Raw genomic sequence first — 25,644 nt, 5'->3', positions numbered from 1 at the left:
CAACTCCCTGTGTCTCCATCCACTGTTCTTACATTTGTCCCATATAAAAACAGAAGAATGTGAGTGACTAATTCTAGACAGGCGGTTCTCACTGTGGTTAGGTTTTAGATGACGAGCTGTCATGAATCTACACTGTGTCTTGTAAGGCTTAGTGTTGTTAGTGTTTGGAAGTGTTGAAACAATAACAATAGTCGTTAGTCATGAGTGATGCACAGTGATACACAAGGAGCTGGCTCTGAAACAATCAGGATATTGTGAGGGAGACCTGGGGCAGACATGTTTTGGAGTTGGTTTACAGCACACGGTACTCACTCGGTGACTGGGGTAAGAGAGACAGCTTCTCCTTGCTGCCTGTCAGAAGACAACTAGCCAGCCACCCTCTCAGCGTCCCCTCCTAGCCCCGTTCCTTGCCTTGAGTCTGGTGGGTAGCCGCTCTGTTCAGCTATCCAGCCCCCTGTGGCTGAAGGGCAGATAGGGGGTGGGGGGCGGTAATGTTGGGTGGAGGGGGCTGAGTGGGGTGCAGGGCTCTCCCTGCGTCTCTGGTTCGGTCAAGGAAACCAGCAAAATCAAGGACGAGTCTCACCCCGGTCACTCCCTCTTGTCCCCTCTCCCATTAGGCAAGAGGTACAGAAGTGTAATAAGGCACACCTCCAGTTTCTTCCCAGCTGTAATCAGGCAACAGAACCATCGTATCACCAACTAGAGAGCGGTCCTAAGCTTCCATCCACCTCTTTAGAGATCCTTAGACTGTCTATAATTGGACTTTACTGGATTTTATCTTGCACTAAACATTATTCACTTTATCCAATATCTGTACACTGTGGACCGCTCAATTGTAATCATGTATAGTCTTTCCGCTGACTGAACAGCACGCAACAAAAAGCTTTTCATTGTCTCTTGGTACATGTGAGAATAACAGGACACCAAACTAAACTATAATTCTGTAACATTATCCTGCACTCTGGTATAGTCTTAAACTAAAGTACACTAAACTAAATTACACTACAGTAAACACTCCCAGGGTAGGGAAAGCAGTGCCTCCGAATAATATTGCCCATTATCACCCAAAAAAGGCAGAGGTATTTGGGGTAAACAATTATATTGTGCTAGAAGCTGGCCCCGTTTTTTTCTTATTGTATACTAATTGTTTCCCAGCTTTCTCCCACGTCAGTGAGGAAAAGTGAGCTGGAGGAACTCAGCAAGCCAGGCAGCATCTGTGGAGGGAAATTGACAGATAATTTACTGGGTCAGATATTTCTTCAGAATGATTGAGTAGAGGGGAGAAAGCTGGTGGAAAGAAGTAAGATGAAGGGGTGAGGTAAGGACCAGCAAGCAGTAGGTGGATAGACAAAACTGCTGGAGTAATTCTGCGGGTCAGGCAGCATCTCTGGAGAAAATAAATAAGTGACATTTTGGGTCGGAACCCATCTTTAGACTTAAAAATAGAGAAGGCCAGAACAAAATAGGTCCGGCAACAGATGACTGTGGAAGTGTGTAGTCCATAATGGCCCGTTGTTGGCTGGTATTGTCCAAGATGGCGCCCAACCCAGGCGACTATTTGCGTGCTAGCCACAGAAGCAGATCTACACACTCATATTACAATCACTCCACACTCTTAAATCTCTCTTCCTACAGCAACATTTCTTATTTTAACTAAGTTCTTCTTAAACTCCACTCAGATCGGACTTTGCTGGCTTTACCTTGTACTAAACACTATTCCCTTATCATGTATCTTTACACTGTAAATGGATTGATTATAATCATGTATTGTCTTTCTGCTGACTGGTTAGCACGCAACAAAAGCTCTTCACTGTACCTCGGTACACGTCACAATAAACTAAACTGAACTGAAACTATTAACCACAGGGATACAAGGATGCGAACAGTGGAACAAGTAGGATGATCAGGGTGGGGGAGAAAGAAATGCAAGAGTTAATTGAAATTAGAGAAATCAATGTTCTCTGCCACAGAAGCCAGTGGAGGCCAATTCACTGGATGTTTTCAAGAGAGAGTTAGATTTAGCTCTTGGGGCTAAAGGAATCAAGAGATATGGGGAAAAAGCAGGAAAGGAATACTGATTTTGGATGATGCTGGCTTGAAGGGCCGAATGGCCTACTCCTGCACTGATGTTGCTATGTTTCTAGGTACATGGGGAAGCAGAGGGTACATGACATTGGTGCAATATTCATGCTAGTGGGTGGTACGCTACCCAAGTGGAATGTGAGGGGCTGTTCTTCTAGTTTGTGTACAGCCTCACTCTGACAGTATAGGACAGCTATAGATATATTTGGAACTTTTAGATGCTTTAACAGTATATCTGTACTTACTCTGATTCAATGCCAATGCAGGGGCATAAATGACAATGCCAGTGTAGAGCACCTGCAAAAAGATATATGGCATCATTAATCAATATTTTCATCTACAGCGGTATTTGATATGAAATCAGTATCATTGACTTTAATGAGTTCACAAAGCCTCACTAGATTGTGACAGACTTGAGCGAAGATGAGAAATCGGAACAATGCATGAGGAATTGGCTACAATCCTCTCGTTGTCTCATAAGTTTGTAAGCCATAGGAGCAGAATTAGACTATTCAGCCCATCAAGTCGTCTACACCATTCATTCATGGCTGATCTATCTTTACCTCGCAACCCCATTCTCTTATCTTCTCCCCCAAACCCTTGACACCCCTACTGATCAGGAATCTGTCAATCTCCGCCTTAAAAATATCCAATGACTTGGTCTTCACAGCCGTCTGTGGGAATGAATTCCATAGATTCATCGCCCTCTGACTAAATAAATTCCTCCTCATTTCCTTTCTTAATATATGTCCTTTTACACGTAGTCTCCTCACTTGTTCTTTGGAAGGCAACACCTCTCATTATCTGATGTATGTGTTCAGTGTTTTTGAGTGACATGGGGCTTTGGAGTGTGAGATCAACTCTGGAACCTTTACTGACTTTCCTTCCACCATCCCAGGCAGAGGAAGATAAAATCATTGGCACCACCGGGCAGCAAAGTTGTGGCAATGAGCTTGCCTGAGTTCTCAATAAGTCTCAAACCATCCAGAGTAAAACAGTCTATTTGACTGTCTCCATTAGTCACCTTTGTTTTGTTTACTAATGATGCACAGTATCTTCAAGGTGTTCCAGTTCTCAGCATCATGTCCAACACTGGATATTCTAACACAAAGAAAGTTGGACGGGTGCTCTGGAAAACTACAGCTTACAGGTCCCCTTCTAAGTCACACACCTTCCTACGTTATCAACTCTGTTTCTCCAGGAAAGGCTGCAGTGGTTCAAGAAGACCTCTAACCATTACCTTCTCGAAAGATGGCTAAAAAATGCTGGTCTTAAGTGCAATGTCCCAATCCCGAAATGTAAATAAAAAAGTTTTGGAAATCTCGTGACTTGGAATTATATGGACAAATGTAAAATGGGAGCTCAAAAATGGTACTCACTGTTAGAATGATGTAGAGAAAGGCCCCAATGTACCGAGCTGCTTTGTTGTATCTCAATCCTAAATACTAGAGACAAAAAACACATTTAATAAGCTGCATTGAATTGACACATAAAACAGGTACGTGAACTGTAACCTGGACTCTGTGAATGGAATGAAACCGGCATGCCAATGCCACGTTGCTGGCTTGTTTGCACAGAAGGCTAATTTGTGAGATGATGCTAATTAAGGTTAGTAGGTTACAAAGCAGGTGCTGGTAAATGGGATTAGTGTAGATGAATACTTGACGGCACAGACTTGGGCCAGAGGGAATGTCAAATGTGAATGTAGCTAACAAAAGTAAAAAGGAAGATGCAGTGTGGTTACATCGGTACAATGTGGCATTCTATAATGGAGCCGCTACCTTACACTTACCGATCTCTGGAGCATACTTAATCTTTGGAGCTTCAGTCTGACAGAATCTGGGAAGGAGTATGCTGCTCCAATAAGCGGGTTCGGTATCTCAACTGTGCATGCACAGGTCATAGGTCATTCAGGATAAATATTCTTGCCCGCTGAGCTGCTGCGTGTATACAGACCTGCGTTTCATCCGTATTTTCCAGTTTTGCTCTTCGAGGTAAGAAAATACTGCTTTCAAAACTATTAACTAGGTGTATTTATGGTTCATTTGTACAAATCTACGATGATTTTGCTGGTTTTCCTGCTTTATGCTTCAGTGATGAAGCGAGATCGTGATGATGAATAACAAACACTTTTTATTGTTTTTGTTTTGGAGGGGGGGATGAATGAAATGAAATGTATGATTTCTTTAACTATCAATAGACTTCTGAATGAGTTCTGCATGTACATGTGTAAGTAAAGTTGTGTAGTACAAAACTTAGTCAAGAGTGTCCTGACTAATCATGTTTCTTCTGATTCCCATAACATTGGATAATTTTAATCAGTATTTGATATTCTAATTTTCTGTTATAACCTTGTGGTTGTATAAATTAGTTCAATATACTTGCACCATTTTCTTTTGCATTGTAACTTGTAATGGTATGTAATGGTATGTAATGGGCATGCTTACAGAACTCTATCTGAATTAACATATGATTGACTTTGTTATTTATTTTGTTTTATATGTAACTGGACAAAGCCATGCGCATTTGTGCAATTTTGGGCTGTGGGAGTAGCACCCGAATAAGTGGATGCAGAATGTGTGTGACAGCCACGAATGTAAATTTGCAACGGGAAACTGTTTCTGCCCAACTCCCTTCAAACTCTAGGAAAAAAAATGCAGGTGCTGGTTTAAATCGAAGGTAGACACAAAATGCTGGAGTAACTCAGTGGGTCAGGCAGCATCTCAGAAGAGAAGGAATGGGTGACGTTTTGGGTCGAGACCCTTCTTCAGAAGTCTGAAGAAGCGAGATACCGAACTCGCTTATTCTCTAGTTAATAGTTTTGAAAGCGATATTTTCTTACCTCGAAGAAGTAAAACTGTAAAATACGGATGAAATGCAGGTCTGTATACACGCAGCAGCTCAGCCAGTGAGAATGTTTATCCGGAATGACCTATGACCTGGGCATGCTCAGTCTAGATACCGAACTCGCTTATTCTAGCCTCTCGATTGTAATTGTCTCACCACTGACACCTTTGTCTTCTCTATCTCTAACGTGCTTTCAGGTTATCTCATTGACCAAACTTTTAACGACCTGCTCTACTTTTTCCTTCATTTGATGTCAACTTTGGAATGACTAACCTGCTGCAAAGGGTCATTCTTAACCATGTTCATATATTTATTGAAGGATTGTGGCCATTGGTTGTCATTCTTGGTTGGATGTATAAAGCACCTATCAACAGTAATCTCACCTGCATCCCATTTATCTTCTCAAATTCCATTAAATCTTCCTTCCTCCTGATTTTCCTACTACCTTCCTACTTCAGGAGCAATTAACCTACCAACCAGGTAAATGGGAGGAACTGAAGTAGCCAGGCAAAAACTATAACTCAGTCATAGGGAGAATATGTAAGCTTCACACAGACAGAATCCAAAGTCAGGATCAAACCCGCATCTCTGGAGATGTGAGGTTGTGACCTTATTAAACATCAGAATATGTACAAGGGATCGAATGACCTACTTCTTTTTCTTATGTTCTGACAAATCTGGAGAAGTGGCTCCTTGTCCTCAAGGCCTGGAAAATGCCCAGCAAAGCAATTTAATCTTGGATGGATTTTACTGGCGATCTTTGTCACTAGTGAAATTGCACAGTGAAACAGGAATGGGAACTTCACTGCATGCTTTATGTTAGCAGCTCTGATATTTCTTTTGTATCAGACAAGCCGCAAATTGTGTCACTGATTGTGCAATGCCTCCACTTCCTGGAGTAACCTGATGCTTTCGGTTACAGTTGCGAGTGGCATTACAAAGTACAATTTTAAAGTACATTGCGTTACTTGGCTGCAACTTGTGTCCATCTAAAGAGACAGTCTGTTGATGTCAGGAGATCAAACTGTGCAGCTTCAGAATCTGCACCTGCTGGGTAAACTATTTCTAGGGTACACAGGGTGTGTTCAAACGACAGGTGATCTTGTCTCCAGCATTCCGACGTGTAGGAAGGAACTGCAGATGCTGGTTTACATCGAAGATAGACACAAAATGCTGGAGTAACTTTGCGGGACAGGCAACATCTCTGGAGAGAAGGAATGGGTGACGTTTCGGGTCGTTGTCACCTTCCCCTGAGCCAGCAATGAACCATTCTACACTTCCCTGTTCATCGTCTGTTTTGATCTGTCATTTTCACATCTTACCCTTCCATGTCTCAAGTCTCTCTCTCCCCTGACTCTCAGTCTGAGGAAGGGTCTTGACCCAAAACGTCACCCATTCCTTTTCGCCAGAGATGCTGCCTGTCCCGCTGAGTTATTCCAGCATTTTGTGTATATCTACAGCATTCAGCTCTTGAGACTTTCATTTAATGATTGGCTCTACTGAGGGTGCTCTGTGCTGGATAGCTTGGCAAGTGTAAAGGGACACAATGGGTCAAGGTAGGCAATGGGTTAAAGTGGACTCAATCAGATACAGATCAACTGAAGATGGAAGATGATCTTTGAGCCTGGGTCAGGGGTCTCACTGAAACCTTGTTAAAACTGGATTATACCAGTCTCAGATCAGATGCAACTAAAGTGATATTAAGTTAGCTCTTTTCCTCAGCCAACAATGGGCCATTATGGGCTCCACCCTTTCTTGGCCTTTTCTACCTCCAGTTCACCCACCCCCCTCTACTTTCAGCCTCAAGAAGGATTCCGACCTGAAACGTCACCTGTTCCTTTCATCAGAGATGCTGCCGGACCTGCTGAGTTGCTCCAGCGTTGTGTGTCTATCTTAAGTTAAGTAGGCAGTATCCAGTATCAGGCCTGGATACTGCCGATCGACCACTCCACAGACTCCAGGGGAGGGGAAATGGAGATAAGGGATAGTATAAAAACTGATGTTGGCTTTGTACCTGAGAGCATCTGCCCTGGGACACGTATCTCCTGAATTGGCCAGTTTGTTGTGAAAATAAATACTGAAGTCCACGTGAAGTTTTCTGTCCCTGGCATGACAATAACCATCTTCCAATCTCTGATGTGCCTACTCCCACAGGATCTTCAGTGACACACTACTCTTCAATCTATCATCCAACATGTCCGCACTGAGGTTCATAAGTTCATAAGTTCTAGGAGCAGAATTAGGCCATTTGGCCCATCAAGTCTATTCCACCATTCAATCATAGCTGATATATCTTTCCCTCTCACTGTCATTCTCCTGGCTTCTCCATATAACCCCTGACACCTTTACTAATCTGTCAATCTCCGCCTTAAAAATATCCATTGACGGCCTCCACAGCCATCTGTGGCAATGACTTCCACAGATGAACCACTCTCTGAGTAATCTCTTTTCTAAAGGTGCGTCCTTTTATTCTGAGGCTATAGCCGCTGGTCCTAGACTCTCCCACTAGTGGAAACATCCTCTCCACATTCACTCTATCCAAGCCTTTCACGATTCGGTGAATTTCAATGAGGTCCCTCCTTCATCCTAAACAGTAGTGAATACAGGCCCATTGCCTTCAATGCTCATCATATGTTAACCCAATCATTCCTAGGATTGATGCCATTGGATGTGAAAAACTTTGGCCACACACTTGTGCGTGAGGTGGCCGTAGCCTTGTTGAACCTCAATGTCCTGCCTCTGGCAGTAGGTCTCTGCAATGTTTCCAATTTGCTCCTCACTCCAACATCAGAGGTTCCCAGGTACTATATTCTCAAAGGGATGAATTCATTGACTTCTCGTCCAGGTTATATCTTAGGCATTGGGATTTACCAGCAATGCTGCCATCTTGCATGTGCAGTCAGCCATTGGCTGCAGTTCCATGCCCATGAGGGCCCTCAGTAATAATAAGCACCCTTTCAGTACCCCGATTGTTTTCTGCTTCCTCAATCTGAAGCAACCTCCTGCCAGACTCTTCCAGTGGTAGCCCCATTGTTTCCCAAACTCTCCTGGTTTACAGAACCTCCTCCTTTGCCAGAGTGAAGCCATGTGCAAGATGGAGGAATAGCACCTCATTTTCCACTTGGTAGCTGACGACCAACATTCATGAACATTGAATTCTCCAATTTTAGGTAACTTCTAACAACTTCCCCACCCTGCTTCTTTTTTCTCCACTCCCACCACCCCCCACCCTCACCCCTGGCCCCACCTGGACTCGCACCTATTTCTCCCCTCCCCCACCACCACATTCCTTCCTCTGGCTTCACAACTCGTGACTCCTGGGTCAGAAGCAGTTTCGTCCTAACAACCATCAGGCTATCAAACACTACAAACTGTCAACTACAAACTGCCTTCACTGCACTGGGGACTTGTGTCCGTTGTTTTTGTCTTGCAGTTTATCATTTGTTTTTTTCTATATTGAACTTTTTGTTGCTTATTATAGTGTCTAGTGAGTACTATGTTTACATAGCTGTTGTGCTGCTGCAAGTAAGAATTTCTTGTTCTGTTTTGGGACATATGACAATAAAACACTCAACTCTCTTGACTCTTGACTCTTCAATCCTTTTATCTCACACCTTCTGTTTTAATCTCTGACCTTTGTGACAACCATCTGCCTGTCAACACCCACCCCCCTCCTGTGTTCACCTGTTACCTGCCACCATTCGTTCTACCTCTCCTTTGTCCCAACTTTCTTTGCATCTCCCCCTTCAATTAGTCTGAAGATGGGTCCCGACCCGAAAAGTCATCGAGCAATATTCTCCAGAGATGCTGCCGTTGTGACCCATTGAGTTACTCCAGCGCTTTGTGTCCCTTTTTGTAAAAAAACAGCACCTACAGTTCCTTGGTCCTATTCCTTACTGCCATGTTTAGCTTAGTTTATTGTCATGTGTTCTGAGGTACAGTGAAAAACTTTGTGTTGCTTTTATCTAATGAATTCTTGCACTTGAGCCCACAATGGCCCATTGTCGGCTGTGGAAGAAGGCTGACTTATGAATCCATGAGCTCTCCCCCCCATCCCTCCCCTCCCTTCCCCCCTCCCCTCCCCCTCCCCACTCCCCCTCTCCCCCCCTCCCCTCCCCCCTCCCCCCTCCCCCCTCCCCCTCCCCCTCCTCCTCCCCCCCTCCCCCCGTCCCCCTCCCTCCCCCCCTCTCCCCCTTCTCCCCCTCCCCCCCAACCCTCCCCCCCCTCTCCCCCTCCCTCCCCCCTCCCTCCTTTCCTTCTGTGTGGCAGGCATAGTGTGCATTGTTGTTGTCTGTTTGCTATGGGAATGTGCTTTCAAGGTCCAGTGCTCTCTTTGATTGCTCTGCAGTGAGATATCAACGACAGCATGCATCAGAACTTGGTTGTAAGATTTGAGAAGTTTTCCCTCATTTGGAAAGCAACACCAAACCAAAGAGCTGCAGTTTGGACATTTTAAACGAGAGACTGGGGCTGATAGCGGAGAAAGGCTGCGGTCAGATTACCAAAGGATGTCACAATCCGTGGGTCCTAAAATGGCCGCAGGACCACGTGACCAGCCACAAAAAGTAAAAACCTTACAACCCAGTCTCTATGTTTCTGCAAAGCCACGGCCAGAACAATGGATGGGTATTGGCCATGCAGAAACCTGCGAAACCAGGTCGAAGTCCAGACACTGGGGCGCTGACATCAGCATACTCACAATGCCCCAAGCCGACCTAAACAGTTCATCTCGTTAAGGGGGCACAATAGCCCATAGAAAACTACCTGGTATAACAGTATAACAGTATAACAACACTTTATTGTCATTCGGCATAAATACCGAACGAAATTTCAGCAGTCACAAGACACAGCAAAAAAGAAAAGAACACAGGACACCCGACCCCAACACAAACATCCATCACAGTGACTCCAAACACCCCCTCACTGTGATGGAGGCAACAAAACTTCCCCTCTCTTCCCCCGTACCCACGGACAGGCAGCTCGACCCCTACCGAGGCAACGGACACGCACAGCCCCCGCAAGAGGATGGAAGGCCCCGCAGCCGAGCCGCCCCGGGCACCGAAACGTCCCGCGGCCGAGCCGCACCGGGCACTGAAACGTCCCGCAGCCGAGCCGCACCGGGCACTGAAACGTCCCGCGGCCGAGCCGCGCTGGCGATGTTAAGTCCAGCGGCCAAGCCGCGCCGGGCACTGAAACGTCCCGCGGCCGCACCGGGCGATGTTAAGTCCAGCGGCCGAGCTGCACCGGGCACTGAAACGTCCCGCGGACGAGCCGCGCCGGCAATGTTAAGTCCCGCAGCCGCGCCGGGCGATGGAAGGCCCCGCGGGCGAGCTGCGCCCCGGTGATGGGAAACCAGTTAAACCCATCACCTCGCAACGAAATACCAATTAACACCGTCTGGCCATCCCCGGTATCCCCGGACATAAGCGCAGATCAGAGAAAGAACTCATACATATCTTTTTGAACAAAGAGATTCCAAGATCTGGCGGGAGATAGGACGGGTCAGAATAGTATAACTGGCCACTACTTTTGGGTTTTAAACTCAAGTCAAGAAGCGCGGAGAAAACCGGGTTCCAAGAAACGGACGCAAGAAGGAAGTCAAACGAATGCAGGAGGAAGAAACGACAGGCAAGAAGAACGGATGCAAGAGAGAGGAACAGGCACGCAACTCGAGGAGAAATACTGAAAAACGAACAGCCAGTAACCCCAGTAATAGCCCCATGGTGAGCATGCACCCCGATCTTGCATATCCTGGACATAGTTTAGTGTAGAGGGGAGGGTGGTTTGAATAAACGTTGGGTGTGTAAAGAAATATGTGTTGGTCAATGTTGCGATGTGTCGTACGTTCCCCATCTTACAGTCGTGTATATGTCTTGTAGAACTGTGTGTTTAAGAATTCAGCGAAAAAGGTATTCGTGTAGATGTCTTGTAGAACTGTGTGTTTAAGAATTCAGAGAAAAAGGTATACGTGTATATGTCTTGTAGAACTGTGCGTTTTGTGATTCATAAGTCAAAGGTATTCATGTGATTCAATATGTGTTTAATAGATATGTCATATAGCAATGTATAAATATTCATGGACAATAGTCCCAAGCGCTAAATAAAAGCCTTTTCATTTAAACCCTGGTTTTCAAATCTGGTCTGGTTGAATTTTCTGCACTATAAAAGCTCCTGCATCTAAGTCCAGTGTCTAGAACCGTAGGGGGTGAGTGGGTCGAACCACTCACGGGGAACCAGTGTACACGGCCTGGTCAAGGGATCAGAGCAAGGCACGGGGACCTTAGGTCGGGAAATAGCTCGGCGCAGAAACCCCTTACAGATAATGGCGACCACGAAGGGACACTGGCAGCAGGATGATAGTGTGCCGGAAAAAGATTTGAAAACTAGGGACGTAATGGACGAGCGCATTGCGGACTATGTGTTTAGCAAGGTGAATATCACCAAACAATGGATGTGTGTTTTATTAGGTGACAAGCGCCCACTGGATGCAGCGATCCGGTGGACGGCCAGTAAAGCCCACAAGAAAGCTGTGGAAAAGGCGGTCTGGCTGACCTGCTATAAAAGGCAGGTCCAGCTTTTGGACCGCGTGGTTGTGGCACAGGCAGCCCAGATCAGGGACCTTCAGGAGGAGGTAGAGGAGAAGGCTGCGGGTGGGAACCAGTTGATAGAGGCTCTGGACTCTTTAAACAAGGAGCGCCGGGTCGTGACTAACCGCCACGAAGCCAGGGTAGAGCTGATGGAGTGTCAGATCACTGAGGCTATGCTCAGTGAGGGCAAGCTCAGGGAGCAGTGCGCTTCCCTGAGCCACCAGCTGGAGACCCAGGAAGAGAACCTCAAGGGGGTTAGGGCAGCCTACAAAATGGTTTTAGAGGACAGGTCGGAAGGGGCTGACCACGGGGCCTGCCTGCAGGAGATAGAGGGTCTGCGGAGTGCTTTAAATAAAGCAAGCGGGCTGGTCTGTTTGATGAACCCACCCCGCGGGCCAGTCACTAGCGGGTGCGAAGGTCCCGGTTCAGGTCCCCAGAAAGACCGTGGTGGCTTCAGCCCCCAAACTCCGCGATCCCCCTAGCTATGAGGCATCCTGGGAAAGGGGTAGTGTAGGGGAGAGAGAGAGAGAGGAGCTCCTGGTAGAGGACTCGGCACCGGCGCCCATGTGCCCGGTCCTGGAAACCAGACGGGGACCCGCCGCGCTGAATGGGGACGCCGGACCCATTCAGAGTGAGATCGTGGTACCCCACAGCTCCTAGCAGTTAAGAGCTATGATCGGGCATGTAACAAAATTGTCCGGATCAGGGGACCCTTCGCTGCATTTCAGGGAGATAGAACAAACCGCCGCAATCAACGGACAAAATTGTTGCTGTTCTCCCTGGACAGCTCGATCCTCCAATGCCTCTCAGATGAGAGTAAAAGAGGGACCAGGACCTACGATCTCCTGCGGGACGAGGTCCTGGAAGTCTTGGAGGTGGGCGATGAGGGTCCATTTGCCCGATTGGGGAAGACCCTCCAGATGGAGGGAGAACCTCCAAGGGTTTTTGCGGCGCGACTGTGGACAGTATACCAGAGCAGTTGCCCGCACGTCCCTGCGCGGGATGACCTGGTCGGGAATGGGAGAGCCCAGTGGCTCCGATGCTTGGTGTCAAACAGCCTGGCAGCCGTCAGGGAGCAGGCGAAAGCCTGGTTTGATCCCACAAATAGCACGGAGGAGGCAGTTTTGGACGGTCTCACGGTAGGGTATAGAAACACCCGGAGTACGACCACCCGGCTAGTAAAAGGGAAGGTGCACGTAGCGGAGGCTACTGCACCGGCCCAAAAGGGGTGGCGACAGGAGGGTAACCCTACCAGTCCAAGTGTTTTAAGTGCGGTAAGGTGGGGCACTGGCGGAAGGATTGCAGGGCCCACATCAAGGAAGACAGGGTTGGCACCACCCTGCGCGCCGATGTCCCAGTTAAGCCCGAGATCATCGAAACGATGATCGAGGTGATGCGGTCCCTCATGGCCGCACAGGGGAAGGTGGCAGTTGCTACCGGCTCCCCGGGTACGGGGGGGACACTGGACATTCCCCAATGACATCAGCCCGCACAGCCTGCCTATCTGTGTCCTCTCCACTACGATGCATGGAAGAGGCCGCTTGTGGAGATGGTAGTGGAGAGGCAAAGGGGCAATTATCTGTTGGACACGGGGGCTTCATGCACCATGGTCCACACAGAGGAACCCTTTGACTCTCCCCTGTCCACAGGGGTCCCTTTCGCATTGGCGGGGTTCACGGGGAAGGAACAGGCTGGCACACGTTCCATCCCACTGTCCGTTCATTTGGGGGCACTCCGCACCACATGGGAGTGTATCCTAATGAAGTGGACAGAAGGGGGTGGGAAGGGGATCATTGGATCCGATTTTTTAGTAAGCCATGGGATCCTCATGGACTTACGGAACCACTGCCTTTGGGTGGACAAGGGCGGTAAGGGTGAGATAATGGTGATTAGGGGAAAGGAGGGGAAAGGGACTCTGTGCACCATGAAGCCGCCCGAGGGTTACGACCTCGAGTGCATGGTGGCGGAGGTCCCGGCCGAACTACAAGAGTGTGTGGGGAGCAACCTGAACGCGTTTGCGACCCACAAACACGATTGTGGTAGGGTAGTGGGGTTCGAGGTCAGCATAGACGGGGACCCCATGATCAGACCCCAGAGGCAGTACAATTTCCCCAAGGAGGCAGAACCCGATTTGGAGATAGCCATATCTTCACTGGTGCAGCAGGGCGTACTGAGGCCGATAGCCACACACGTGAACTCTCCATTGTGGCCGATTAGGAAACCGGATAACTTATGGAGGGCCACGGTGGACTACCGGGTCCTCAACAGTAATATCCCCGCCTGCGCACCCACGGTGGCAGCAGTTGCCAACCTCATAGGAAGTATCCCAGCATCCGCGACCACGTTCACGGTGCTGGATATTTCCAATGGGTTTTGGTCCATTCCGCTGCGGCGGGAGGACCAGTACAAGTTTGCCTTTACTTTTAAAGGGCAACAGTACACCTGGAACTGCTTACCACAGGGTTTCCACAACAGCCCCAGCATTTTTCACCAGTGTATGGTGGATAGCCTGAGGGAGTTTAGCCAGCGCCACCAGGTCGTGCAGTATGTGGACGACCTCCTTTTGTTCACAGACACAAAGGAGGAGCACGGTCCACTGCTGGCCGAGCTGCTAGAGCTGCCGGCGAGGAAGGGGTTTAAAATAAATCTGAAAAAGGCACGGATCGGTCTGCCAGAAGTAAAATTCTTGGGTCTGACCATCCGCGCTGGGGAAAGGGCCATAGATCAGGCTAGGAGGGAGTCAGTGCAGGAGTTACCGATTCCCTATACAGTAACAGGTGTGAGGTCTTTCCTGGGACTGACCGGGTATTGCAGAGACTTCATCGAGGACTACGCGGCCACCGCAGCCCCGCTACTCCGACTCCTACACAAGGGAGTGGAGTGGTCTTGGGATGAGGGTTGCCAGGCCGCATTCGAGAAGTTGAAAGGGGATCTGCAAACCGCACCAGCCTTAGGAGCCATAGATGGGGAGAAAGGGTTTTCTCTGGAGGTGGCAGCCAGTGGGGACAGCCTGAGTACCGTGCTGCTGCAGGAACGGCACGGTAGGCTGCGACCAGTGGTGCTCACCGATGTGGAGAGGAGTTTCTCCAATTGCGAGAGGCACCTTTTAGCCACGCATTGGGCTGTGAAGAGGGCTTTAATCTTCACAGGTACCTCTCCAATCACTCTCCTCACCCATCACACACCCACCCACCCAGATGCTTCTGGATGGAAGGATCAAGGATGGGACTGTCAGCAGCGCCTGCATCGCGCGCTGGACCCTCCTCCTTTCACAGATGAATCTAAAGATTGAAGGTCTGTGCGAGCCAAAGCTCGCGGCAAATTTAGTATATCCCGGAACGGCCCATCGGTGTTCCGTGGAGGGGGTCTGGGACGTCGACATAGGTCTGCGGGCTGAGATCCATCCCACAGGCCGGGAGATCTATGTGGACGGCTCCAGTACGGTGTCAGCTGGCGAACGACTCACGGGATTTGGAGTTTATGACCCCAAGGCAGGCATTGCCTTGGCAATTAAGCTCCCCAGTCTCATGAGCGCGCAGCAGGCCGAGCTGTCCGCAGTGGCATACGTTATCACCCACCCAGAGAGGTTCCCAACCCCGTACACGATCTGCTCGGACAGTATGTTCACCTGCAATTCGTGTACGGAGTACCTGGCCATCTGGTCCCGTCGCGGATACACTTCCTCAGACGGGAGGCCTTTAACTGTTAAACCCCTGCTAGAGCAGATTTTGGCCGCAGTAGGGGAGAAAGGGGAGGTTTTTATCCATAAGGTGAAGGCCCATTCCGCCACAGAGCCCCAGGGGGAGGGCAGCAAGCAGGCGGATGCCCTGGCCAAGGAGGGCGCCCGCAGTGGCATTTTTTGGGACCCCTATGGGCAGATAGGCAGATAGCAGCGATCCAGGGTAAGGAGGGTAACGTCGGGATCCTGTTTTAAAAGCCGTCCTCAGCGCTGTTAGCGAGGGCGAGCAGGTAGAGGGTCTCTATGGTAAGGCGACCCTCTCCGTAAAAGAAGGCATGCTCTTCCATGCCGAACAGTGGGTTGTGCCACAGCAGCACAGGAGGGAGTTCCTCCAGCTGGCACATGAGGGTCCAGGGGCAGGGCACCCCAGACCGGAGGTTACGTGGCAGCGGGTAGAGCAGGCGGGATGGTGGCCGGGGCTTAGGGACGAGGTCCGTTAGTTCTGTGCCAGCTGGCTCGTCTGTGCTGCCAATAACCCAGACCCCCAGAAAAGGAAAGCGCCCATGGGACACGTCAGGAGGGTGGAGGGACCATGGCAGTCGATCCAGATCGACTACATCGGGCCCTTGCCCACCACCCAAGGAGGCTATAAGTACTGCCTCGTCTTCATTGACGTGTTCACAAAGTGGGTGGAGGCTTTCCCCTGCAAGGCAGCTACGGCACTGGGTACTGCTAAGATCCTGGTCCGGGAGGTGTTCTCACGGTGGGGGCTCCCTCGTTTCGTGGAGTCCGACCAAGGGAGTCATTTCACCGGGCAGGTAATGCAGAACACCCTCATGCTCCTGGGCATTGAGGGGAAGTGGCACGTAGCCCACAATCCCCAGTCATCAGGGATTGTGGAGCGCATGAACCGGACCCTGAAAGAAAGGCTGAGGAAGGAGGCTACGGGCTCGCCCCAAAAATGGGCGGAGGTCCTGCCCCTAGTCCTCATGGGGATCAGGGCAAGCCAGTCAAAAAGCACGGGATATTCCCCGTACGAGCTGATGACTGGCAGGGTTATGCGCACTCCCACCCATGTTCTGGCCCCGGTGCTCACGGAGGGTCAGTTTGAAGAGGTTAAGAGGGACAGGTTTGTCCAGAACCTCTTCGAGCATCTAAAGCAGGTCCACGGGCAGGCGGCTGGGAACATGGGAAGGCAGCACCTGGGTAACAAGCTGTTGCTGGAGCCGCGCAAGCTGCAGGAGTGGGAGGTAGGAGAACTAGTGATGGTTCGGAACTACGCTAGTGAAGATGCCCCGGCGGATTAAGTGGTTCCATGTCAATCAATATAAATTGTACAGGCCGGGGGCACAGGGGTCAACCACAGGGGCCAGCCCTGTGAGTGGGGACTCAGAGCCAAGAATGAGGCAGGCCACGCAGACAGGTAAGGTTTCCTGCATGAGGGGGGAGGACATTCTCCAGGAATGGAGAGTCTCGCGTTTTGGGTGGGATTCGGACGAGGAAGAGCCTGATCAGCTCGACCAGGGGCTGGATCCCATTACGGAGGAAGAGGAGTCGGAGGGGGACAACAGTAACGTCCCCGACTCAAGCACCAGGAAGGCGGGGGTAGCGGGCGGAGGCTCACCACCTGTAGATACAGGAAGAGTGAGGCCGGATGCCGCGGGTGTACCCAGCACCAAGGGAGCAGAGCTGGATGAGGCGGGGCCAGGGTCGGCAGCTGCGGGAGGTACCCGAGCTGCGGCACGGCAGGAACCGATCCTCAGCCAGGCTGTCCAGGGGGGGCAGTGCCTAAGGTGATCCTCTGTAGGTCCAGCAGGAAACCCCAACGTAGAAAGTTTTGGCCAGAGGTCAATCACGCCCCGAGGTACGGGAGCCAAGTAAGGAGGAGGGAGCTTACGTCCCGGAGGGGGCCTAGCCCCCGCCAGGCAGCGACAGGCTGCGGAGGATCAAAGGTGGGAGACAGCGTGGTGCAGCCGCAGGAGACGACCCGCTGCAGCCCTGACAGGGATTAGCTGAGCCGCCCGGGGAAGGCGGCGCTGTATTATATTTTAGGTAATATAGATAAGGATTAGGTAATATAGATAAGGATTAGGTAATATAGATAAGGATTAGGTAATATAGATAAGGATAGGTATTTTAGATAAGGATAAGCTATTTTAGATAAGGATAAGTATTTTAGATAAGTTTTGTGGGGATAGTTAGTTGTAAATAAAGTTGATGCGTCCAGGATGTGTGGGTGTGGGTGTGGGGTGCAGGTTGGGGGTCAAGAGACCCGCCCGCAGAGGCGTTAACAAAGCCAAGCGCTCCCCAAGAGGCTGGCTATACCATTCTTCTTTATCTGTTTTCTGGAGTGGAAGGAGGCACTCGTATGGTGGATCGTTGCCACGGCGATCGGATGTGGGTGGGCCTATCGGGGCCGCACCAAGGACATCATCGTCTACGGCTGCTCCGGGGACACGGCTCCCATCGCGACCGATGGGACTGGAAGGAGAGAAGCGGAGGAGACCGCAGTTCACTTCCATGAAGGCCGGTGGCCGGGGTGGCTGGGATCGAACTCTTCAGAGTATTCCAGCGCCCCAGGTTTTGCTTATCGGGACACTTCGTTATTGTGCCCGAGAGTCAAGATCATCGCCCAAAAGATCAGCGCCACCGTTGGCAAAAGGATCTGCCTGGTATGCACGGGGAAGGTCCCCGCGAGCAGGCGGTGGTGGCTGAGGAAAACGAGCAGGACAATGGCCAACTCCACTGTTGAGTGGGAGAGACTTGACAACGACACTCACAGGACTATTTCTGGGACTAAAGAACAGTTGAGTGTGTGTTGGGACAAATGGTGGGAACCGGATGAGGGGATTTATATGTGAATGTGGGGTTCGAGGTATCGCTGCCCCACGGGCAACAGCATATTTTTCCAGAGACAGTGGCAGGATGACGGTAAGGGGATGAGGTGGGATGTTAGCTCGCGGGCTTGTGGGGTCACCCTTTCCCCGATCCCGGTAAACGCCACTGAACTCATCACACGACCACGCATAACACCTCCCACAGTTCCACTGGTAGTAGCACAGGAGGGTGAGTGCCCAAAAACCACTAAGGGGCCCGGGAATGGCCTGGTACTGATACCGACTGACCAGGTATTGTACCAGGGGGTGCACTACGCGGTAGCCTCGGTGATCTTAAACCTCACCGAGGTGCGGTTGCCGGGGTGGTGCCCCAGGGAAACTGAAAGACTGTACCAGGTGCTACTGACCAACATGTTCCGGCAATTTTACGAGTTCGACCTTGCCAGTGTGGTCAAGGAGAGCTTGTATAGCCAAGAGCCGGAGGACTGGGGTCAGATGGGGAGGCATAGGAGGGGTGTAGTGAATGATGTATTTACGGGCTTTAACACCGGAACATCTGTGGTCAACGCTCTAGATACCATGGAGCTCCAGACCCAGATTAACAGGTTAAAGTCGCAGTTAAAAGGCATCCTCACGGATGAGAACAAGGTCGTCGGGTCCGAGCTGCATGAGGACCAGGCAATGACACTACACCTGCGCGAGATAATTGCCGAGCTGGAAAGGCATGCCGGCACGGTGAACGCACTGATTAGGGAAGATCGGAACGCGTCCGATCAGGCAGCGCAAAATGAGGTATGCATACTGTACGGGGCATGGTTGCTGGGCGAGGGCCGCAGCAACCTCGAGAACCTAAAGGGAGGATTGGTCCCGTCCTGAATCAGTAACAAACACCTACAGGCGCTGCTACCCTTTCAGAATGCGCTCACCCCGTGCCAGCTCAGGTTAGCGTCGGAGGCATACCCTGTTCCCGTAGATTGTGGCCAGTCAAACCACACAGTCATGGGAATAGTGGTGCGGATGCCAGTGTTGGGCAAGACGACAAGGCCCGCACCAGTGTACAGGGTGGAGAACATTGGAGTCATTCAGGGGGCAGCCCATATTCGCTATGCAGCGGTCCCATCGCACGTCATCCGCTGGGAGCAGTCGATGACGGGTACTGACCTCTCGGGGTGTCCGAGCCGGGGAGCACATATCATATTGTGTCCTCAGCACTTGAATGCCTTTTCGGAACAGCAATGCGGGTTCAGGACTGCTGGCGCGAAGCCTATGAATTGTACCATGGAGGCAATGGCACAGAGCCATGTGCCCTCACAGGTGGCATACATAGGGGGTGGTACCTATTGTGTTACCACTGCAGCGCAGTACTATCGACACGGACAGCACGGTTCGTGTCCGGTAAGAGACAGCAGCTTCTGTTTTAAACCCAGGGCAGAGGTTCAAGTGGCACAGCAGCGAATTGTCCCCATTCCTGAACCCTCCACGGTTCACCTAACTGTACAGGAAAACTTCACCGACCTGCAGCGATTTGTAGCGCATTTCGGGTACGCCATTCCCCCTCTCCCCGAACATCTCACAACCCTGTTAAAGGCAGTCGCCGTGTCGCAAAGACACTTTTACACCCTGGAGCAAAAGACAGTAGAGATAGGGTCCGAAATATTAGACATCGTGATTCCACCATGGTGGGACCTGTTCACCAATATCGAGGTCCCGTCTTGGGTTAGGATAGCGTCACACGCATTAGTCGTGATACAAGCAGGGATAGTATTATATTTATCATGTGTAAAATGTAAAAGAGGGCAGCACCTCAATAACCGAGTACATCAAGGGGAATGGAGAGACCGTTACGTGCGGGTGGGCGAGCAGGACCCAGCCGCAAGCTGCTAGAAGGACGGGCCCCTCCGCACCGAGTAAACTATGTCTTTATATTGTCCTCTTCGAATTTGTATAAACTGTGTTTTTGTATTGTCCTCTTCGAATTTGTATCAAGAGTGATTGTGAAGGAATGTACAAAATGTATCGTTTTGCTGTTGTGTTGTTTTCATGTCCTACATTAAAGCTGACACCAGTAGGAGGATGGCGGAGGCATCGGCCTGGGACAAGGTGTAAGTGTATATGTCTGACATGAAAATGTACATACTTCTAATATAGTTTTTGCCCGGGACACGGGCAGTAAAGGTCAACCTAAAAGATGGGGGCTGTACTTTCGCAATGAAACACTAGTTTAGTTAAAACCTCAGGGGTCTGGATGTGGAGAATCGGGAAAACATTGCTCAACCACATTATTTAATTGATTCGATAAGCTGGGGTTATGCAAATCAACAGGAGGGACTGTAAGATTTGAGAAGTTTTCCCTCATTTGGAAAGCAACACCAAACCAAAGAGCTGCAGTTTGGACATTTTAAACGAGAGACTGAGGCTGATAGCGGAGAAAGGCTGTGGTCAGATTACCAAAGGATGTCACAATCCGTGGGTCCTAAAATGGCCGCAGGACCTCGTGACCAGCCACAAAAAGTAAAAACCTTACAACCCAGTCTCTAGGTTTCTGCAAAGCCACGGCCAGAACAATGGATGGGTATTGGCCATGCAGAAACCTGCGAAACCAGGTCGAAGTCCAGACACTGGGGCGTTGACATCAGCATACTCACAATGCCCCAAGCCGACCTAAACAGTTCATCTCGTTAAGGGGGCAGAATAGCCCATAGAAAACTACCGGGTAGGTGATGGGAAACCAGTTAAACCCATCACCTCGCAACGAAATACTAATTAACACCGTCTGGCCATCCCCGGTATCCCCGGACATAAGCGCAGATCAGAGAAAGAACTCATACATATCTTTTTGAACAAAGAGATTCCAAGATCTGGCGGGAGATAGGACGGGTCAGAATAGTATAACTGGCCACTACTTTTGGGTTTTAAACTCAAGTCAAGAAGCGCGGAGAAAACCGGGTTCCAAGAAACGGACGCAAGAAGGAAGTCAAACGAATGCAGGAGGAAGAAACGACAGGCAAGAAGAACGGATGCAAGAGAGAGGAACAGGCACGCAACTCGAGGAGAAATACTGAAAAACGAACAGCCAGTAACCCCAGTAATAGCCCCATGGTGAGCATGCACCCCGATCTTGCATATCCTGGACATGGTTTAGTGTAGAGGGGAGGGTGGTTTGAATAAACGTTGGGTGTGTAAAGAAATATGTGTTGGTCAATGCGATGTGTCGTACGTTCCCCATCTTACAGTCGTGTATATGTCTTGTAGAACTGTGTGTTTAAGAATTCAGCGAAAAAGGTATTCATGTATATGTCTTGTAGAACTGTGCGTTTTGTGATTCATAAGTCAAAGGTATTCATGTGATTCAATATGTGTTTAATAGATATGTCGTATAGCAATGTATAAATATTCATGGACAATAGTCCCAAGCGCTAAATAAAAGCCTTTTCATTTAAACCCTGGTTTTCAAATCTGGTCTGGTTGAATTTTCTGCACTATAAAAGCTCCTGCATCTAAGTCCAGTGTCTAGAACCGTAGGGGGTGAGTGGGTCGAACCACTCACGGGGAACCAGTGTGCACGGCCTGGTCAAGGGATCAGAGCAAGGCACGGGGACCTTAGGTCGGGCGAAAGCTCGGTGCAGAAACCCCTTACAGGTCTGGTCTCTCGATTTAAAGGGTTAACTGGAAGATTAGATTGCAGAATTCTTGGCAGTAATCTGAAATAGCTGGAGGTAATCTTATCAAGGTCATTAAAATGACTAGGATTTCATCAGGTAGAAACAATTCACCTGAAATAAAACTGCTAATGCCAGGGTTTATCAACCAGGCAACATCTTGGGTAAAGGAAATATTTGAAAGTTAATATTTTCTTCTGATGACCTTTGATCAGAATATTGCTGATGATGTGTCATCAACCAGAGACAGTAACTCTGCCTCAGTCACCATAAACATTACCGAGTATTTCAAATATTTGCTTTATTTCAGGGTTTCAGCGTGCACAGTGTGTTCCTTTGAAACACTTTTCTCATGCTGGGGATGATAGAACTAGGAGCTGAGAAACAGAGCTGAATCATTCAGGAGTGAAATCAGAAAGCACAAGTTCAAGAGTCCAGAATCGAGAGTGTTTAAATGTCATATGTAAATGGAACAATGGAATTCTTACTTGCAGAATCTTAACAGACCCTTAAACACAGTACTTATAGATAACATAATAAATTAAAAAATTGATGAATTAAAAAATATATATTGCTTAAACCCCAAAGTCCTTACTGCAACTAAGACAGTTTATAGTTCAGAGCTTAATTATGGTTTATAGTGTTGAAAAGCTCATGGATTCATCCCTTTGGGAATTTAGTGGCTTCACAAGCTTTGGGAGTAGAATTAAGCCATTCGGCCCATCAAGTCTACTCCGCCATTCAATCATGCGTGATCTCTGCCGCCTAATCCCATTTTCTTGCCTTCTCCCCATAACCCCCAACACCTGTTCTAATCAAGAATTTGTCTATCTCTGCCTTAAAAATATCCACGAACCAAATATCCAATACCTAGAGCTCACGATTTTCAGACTCGTGTACCTTCTACCCGATGGCAGGAGTAAATTGAGAGCATGGCCAGGGTGGTGTAGGTCCTTGATGATACTAGCTGCCTTTTTAAGGCAGCGTTTCCTAGAGATCTCTTCGATGGTGGGGAGGTCATTATCCATGAGGCACTGGTCAGTGTCCACTACATTTTATTAACCCCTCTATTCCTGGGTGCAGACTGTAGGGCATTGGAGACAATGCTATCAAGTGGCTCTGACTCACCAATATTCTGGAATACTATAGGGTGTTGGAGACATTGCTATCATATGACACTGACTCATCAATTAACTGGGAGTCTGCAGGGGTTGGGACAAAATGTCATCAAGTGACACTCTCTCACCATCTACTCAATCTACTCATTGAAACTCAGATTGGGTTCATCGGAGATATTCAGCTGCAGATCTCAAAACAGCCTTGGAAGTCCCAACACCATCTCCGCAAAGGAGGAATGGGGATTCAGTGGTGACCTTGCCAGCTTCTTCATCTTACAAAGAAAAGTGCTTTTCCTGAATCTCCCCGAACATCTTCAATGATTTGACTGCATGCTGCTGCATCTTATGCCGTTTTGGTATGCAACTTGGTTCCTTTGGCCTTCTACATTGGAACTGTAGCAGCAAAGGTGACTAAGGTGCCTCGCTAAGGCCACCAGCGTAAGCTCGGACAAGTCGCACCCCGGCCTCTCCCTCTTCTCCGCTCTCCCTTCAGGCAAAAGGTAAAGAAGTGTGACCATGTACATCTCCAGATTCAGGGACAGTTTCTTCCTGGCTGTTATAAGGCAATAACATCCATCCTACCAACAACTAGAGAGCAGTCCTGAGCTACTATCTACCCCATTGGAGACCCTAGTACTATCATTGATCTGACTTTAATGGACTTTATCTTGCAATAAACATTATTCATGTTATTCCCTTTATTGTGCATTCATACACCGTGGATAGCTCGATTGTAATCATGTATAGTCTTTCCACTGACTGGTTGGCACTCAACAAAAGCTTTTCAGTGTACCTCTGTACATGTGACAATAAACGAAACGAAACTAAACTAAATTAAACCTCCTATGTCATAAAACGTTATAAAAATGACTATATTGGAAAATAATTTCATTTGGTGTGAACTGGCATATCAAGAGGTGTGTTATAAAACATCTTTTAAAACTAAAATGTTGGGTTTGGAGGAGAACATTCCCAGAAATTTGCAGGAGCAGGGAGTGGCAAGATCACAGAGGAATTTCAAAACAATGAGAAGCAGGGGCAGCACTGCACCAACTTGGCAAGAACAGCGATGACGCGTAAACAGAGCAAGACCTTGTATGATTAGCAACGTTCTGGATGAATTCTAGTTTAAAGACCGTATCAATTAACAAAGGGAGCACAGAAATAACAAAAGTCTGGAGGAAAGTTTGAAGAAGCTGGTTTTGTTTTTGGCTTACCTCATAGGTGCTGGTAATGTTGAGCCTGTAGAAGATGGGCAGAAAGATTTCAGCACTGGCAATGGCAACTACTGTGTAGCTGATGCAGAAGACCAAGAAGATGGCTCCGTAGCGATAAACCTCTGATGGTGTCCCAATCACAGTGACGGCTGACATGAAGCTGGCAGTGAGTGACATGGCAACAGGTAATGCCCGCATCTGCCTCCCTCCCAGCAAGAACTGCTGGTTGGATTGCTGCCTCCTGGCCTTAATCGCGTGATAGATTCCAATGGACACGGACACCAGCAACATGAGAATGAACACCACATAATCCCAGGCGGCGAACTGAGCCACGGGCTGGCCAGGGATAGACATTTTCCAGGCAGGAGCAGAGCGAGAGACCGGTGGTGCAAAGAAAAAGTAAAACAAACTCTCCAAAGTTAAAATGAAGCTCTTACCTCCGTGAAATTTTGAAAACGAAATAAAAAAGTTAAATCAATCCCAAAGAAAGGAATTCCGTGAAAAGTTTCATTTGAGGAAAGTAAGAGTACAGGTAAAATGGATAAAGAAGTGGAACAAACTCGAAGGAAAGAGAAGGAGACAGAGAGACACACAGCTCATTACACACGGCGAATACCAAATGCACAGATCCAAGCGAACCTTTGTACTGCACCTGAAAGATTGATCATCCGACTTCCTTTTGAAGCTGTTCACAATGAAAGCATTGTCTAAGCATTGATTCATAGCTGGCCCGATACTCTGAGGTCTTGACTTACGTGAGTAAATACCCCTTGCTAATTATAATTATTATATTGTCATTGAGGTGGTGTTGTCTAATTCACAGTTTGTTCATTCATATAAATATTGAGACTCCTGTTCCAGGAATTGTAACAAAAGCTCAGGGGGGCATGTCCTCCCTGTCTTACCCCTGTGAACATACCTGCTGTCTAATTGTCCTTTAATACTTATCTTTCTCTGTGATAGACGTCCGAACTTGGTCCCTCTGCCAGTGCCATCTGAGTCCTTTCCCCGAATGCCTCTTTCATTACTTCTGAAGATAATGATTTATATTCCCTACGGTCCCCCACCCAATGATATTAAGCACAGTGACTGCACCCACTCCATTATAACCCAGACGACAGAATGTCAGTCTCTTCTGACACATGTTCCCAAATATACCACGGAAACAGAGCATTGTTTAAAAAACTTTTGTTTAGTTTAGAGATAATAGTGTGGAAACGGGCCCTTCAACCCACCGAGTCGGCGCCAACCAGTGATCACCCATACGTTAATTCGCTCCCACAGACTAGGGATGATTTACAGAAACCAATTAACCTGCAGACCCACAAGTCTTTAGAATGTGGGAGGAAACTGGAGCACCTGGAGAAACCCACTCGGTCACAGGGAGAAAGTGCAAACTCCGTACTGACAGCACCCATGGTCAGGATCGAACCCAGGTCTCTGGTGCTGCAAGGTAGCAACACCACTGCTGTGCCACTGTGCCGTTTCCAATGGCCTCACATCTATATAATAAAACTGTTTGTTTGTTTGTGACCGAACTTCAGCCAAAACTGTACCAGATAGCACGACATTTTTAGGCCCACCTTATTCACCATCATCGCTTTAATGGTAAAAATGG

The 25,644-nt window shown here is 48.7% G+C and overlaps 1 protein-coding gene across 2 annotated transcripts in view; it reads right to left on the bottom strand.

The window, feature by feature from the left end:
- The window catches only part of slc5a8l (solute carrier family 5 member 8, like), a 51,838-nt gene extending 27,322 nt beyond the window's left edge, over positions 1-24,516 (bottom strand). For both annotated transcript variants that reach the window (XR_013548855.1, XM_078420844.1), the window contains exons 1-3: positions 24,027-24,516; positions 3,462-3,527; positions 2,328-2,379 (exon numbers count right to left, since the gene is read on the bottom strand). Coding sequence is in view for 1 of the 2 variants with exons in the window: in XM_078420844.1 (XP_078276970.1) it covers positions 2,328-2,379; positions 3,462-3,527; positions 24,027-24,380 (472 nt within the window). In the remaining variant the exon portion in view is untranslated. The remainder of the gene's footprint in view (positions 1-2,327; positions 2,380-3,461; positions 3,528-24,026) is intronic.
- Between the last annotated feature and the right edge of the window lie 1,128 nt (positions 24,517-25,644).

The sequence above is a fragment of the Rhinoraja longicauda genome, chromosome 24 (genome assembly GCF_053455715.1).
Source record: "Rhinoraja longicauda isolate Sanriku21f chromosome 24, sRhiLon1.1, whole genome shotgun sequence".
Classification (NCBI taxonomy): Eukaryota; Metazoa; Chordata; class Chondrichthyes; order Rajiformes; family Arhynchobatidae; genus Rhinoraja; species Rhinoraja longicauda.
Note: the sequence above shows the minus strand (reverse complement) of the source record. Positions and strands in the feature narration are given on the sequence as shown.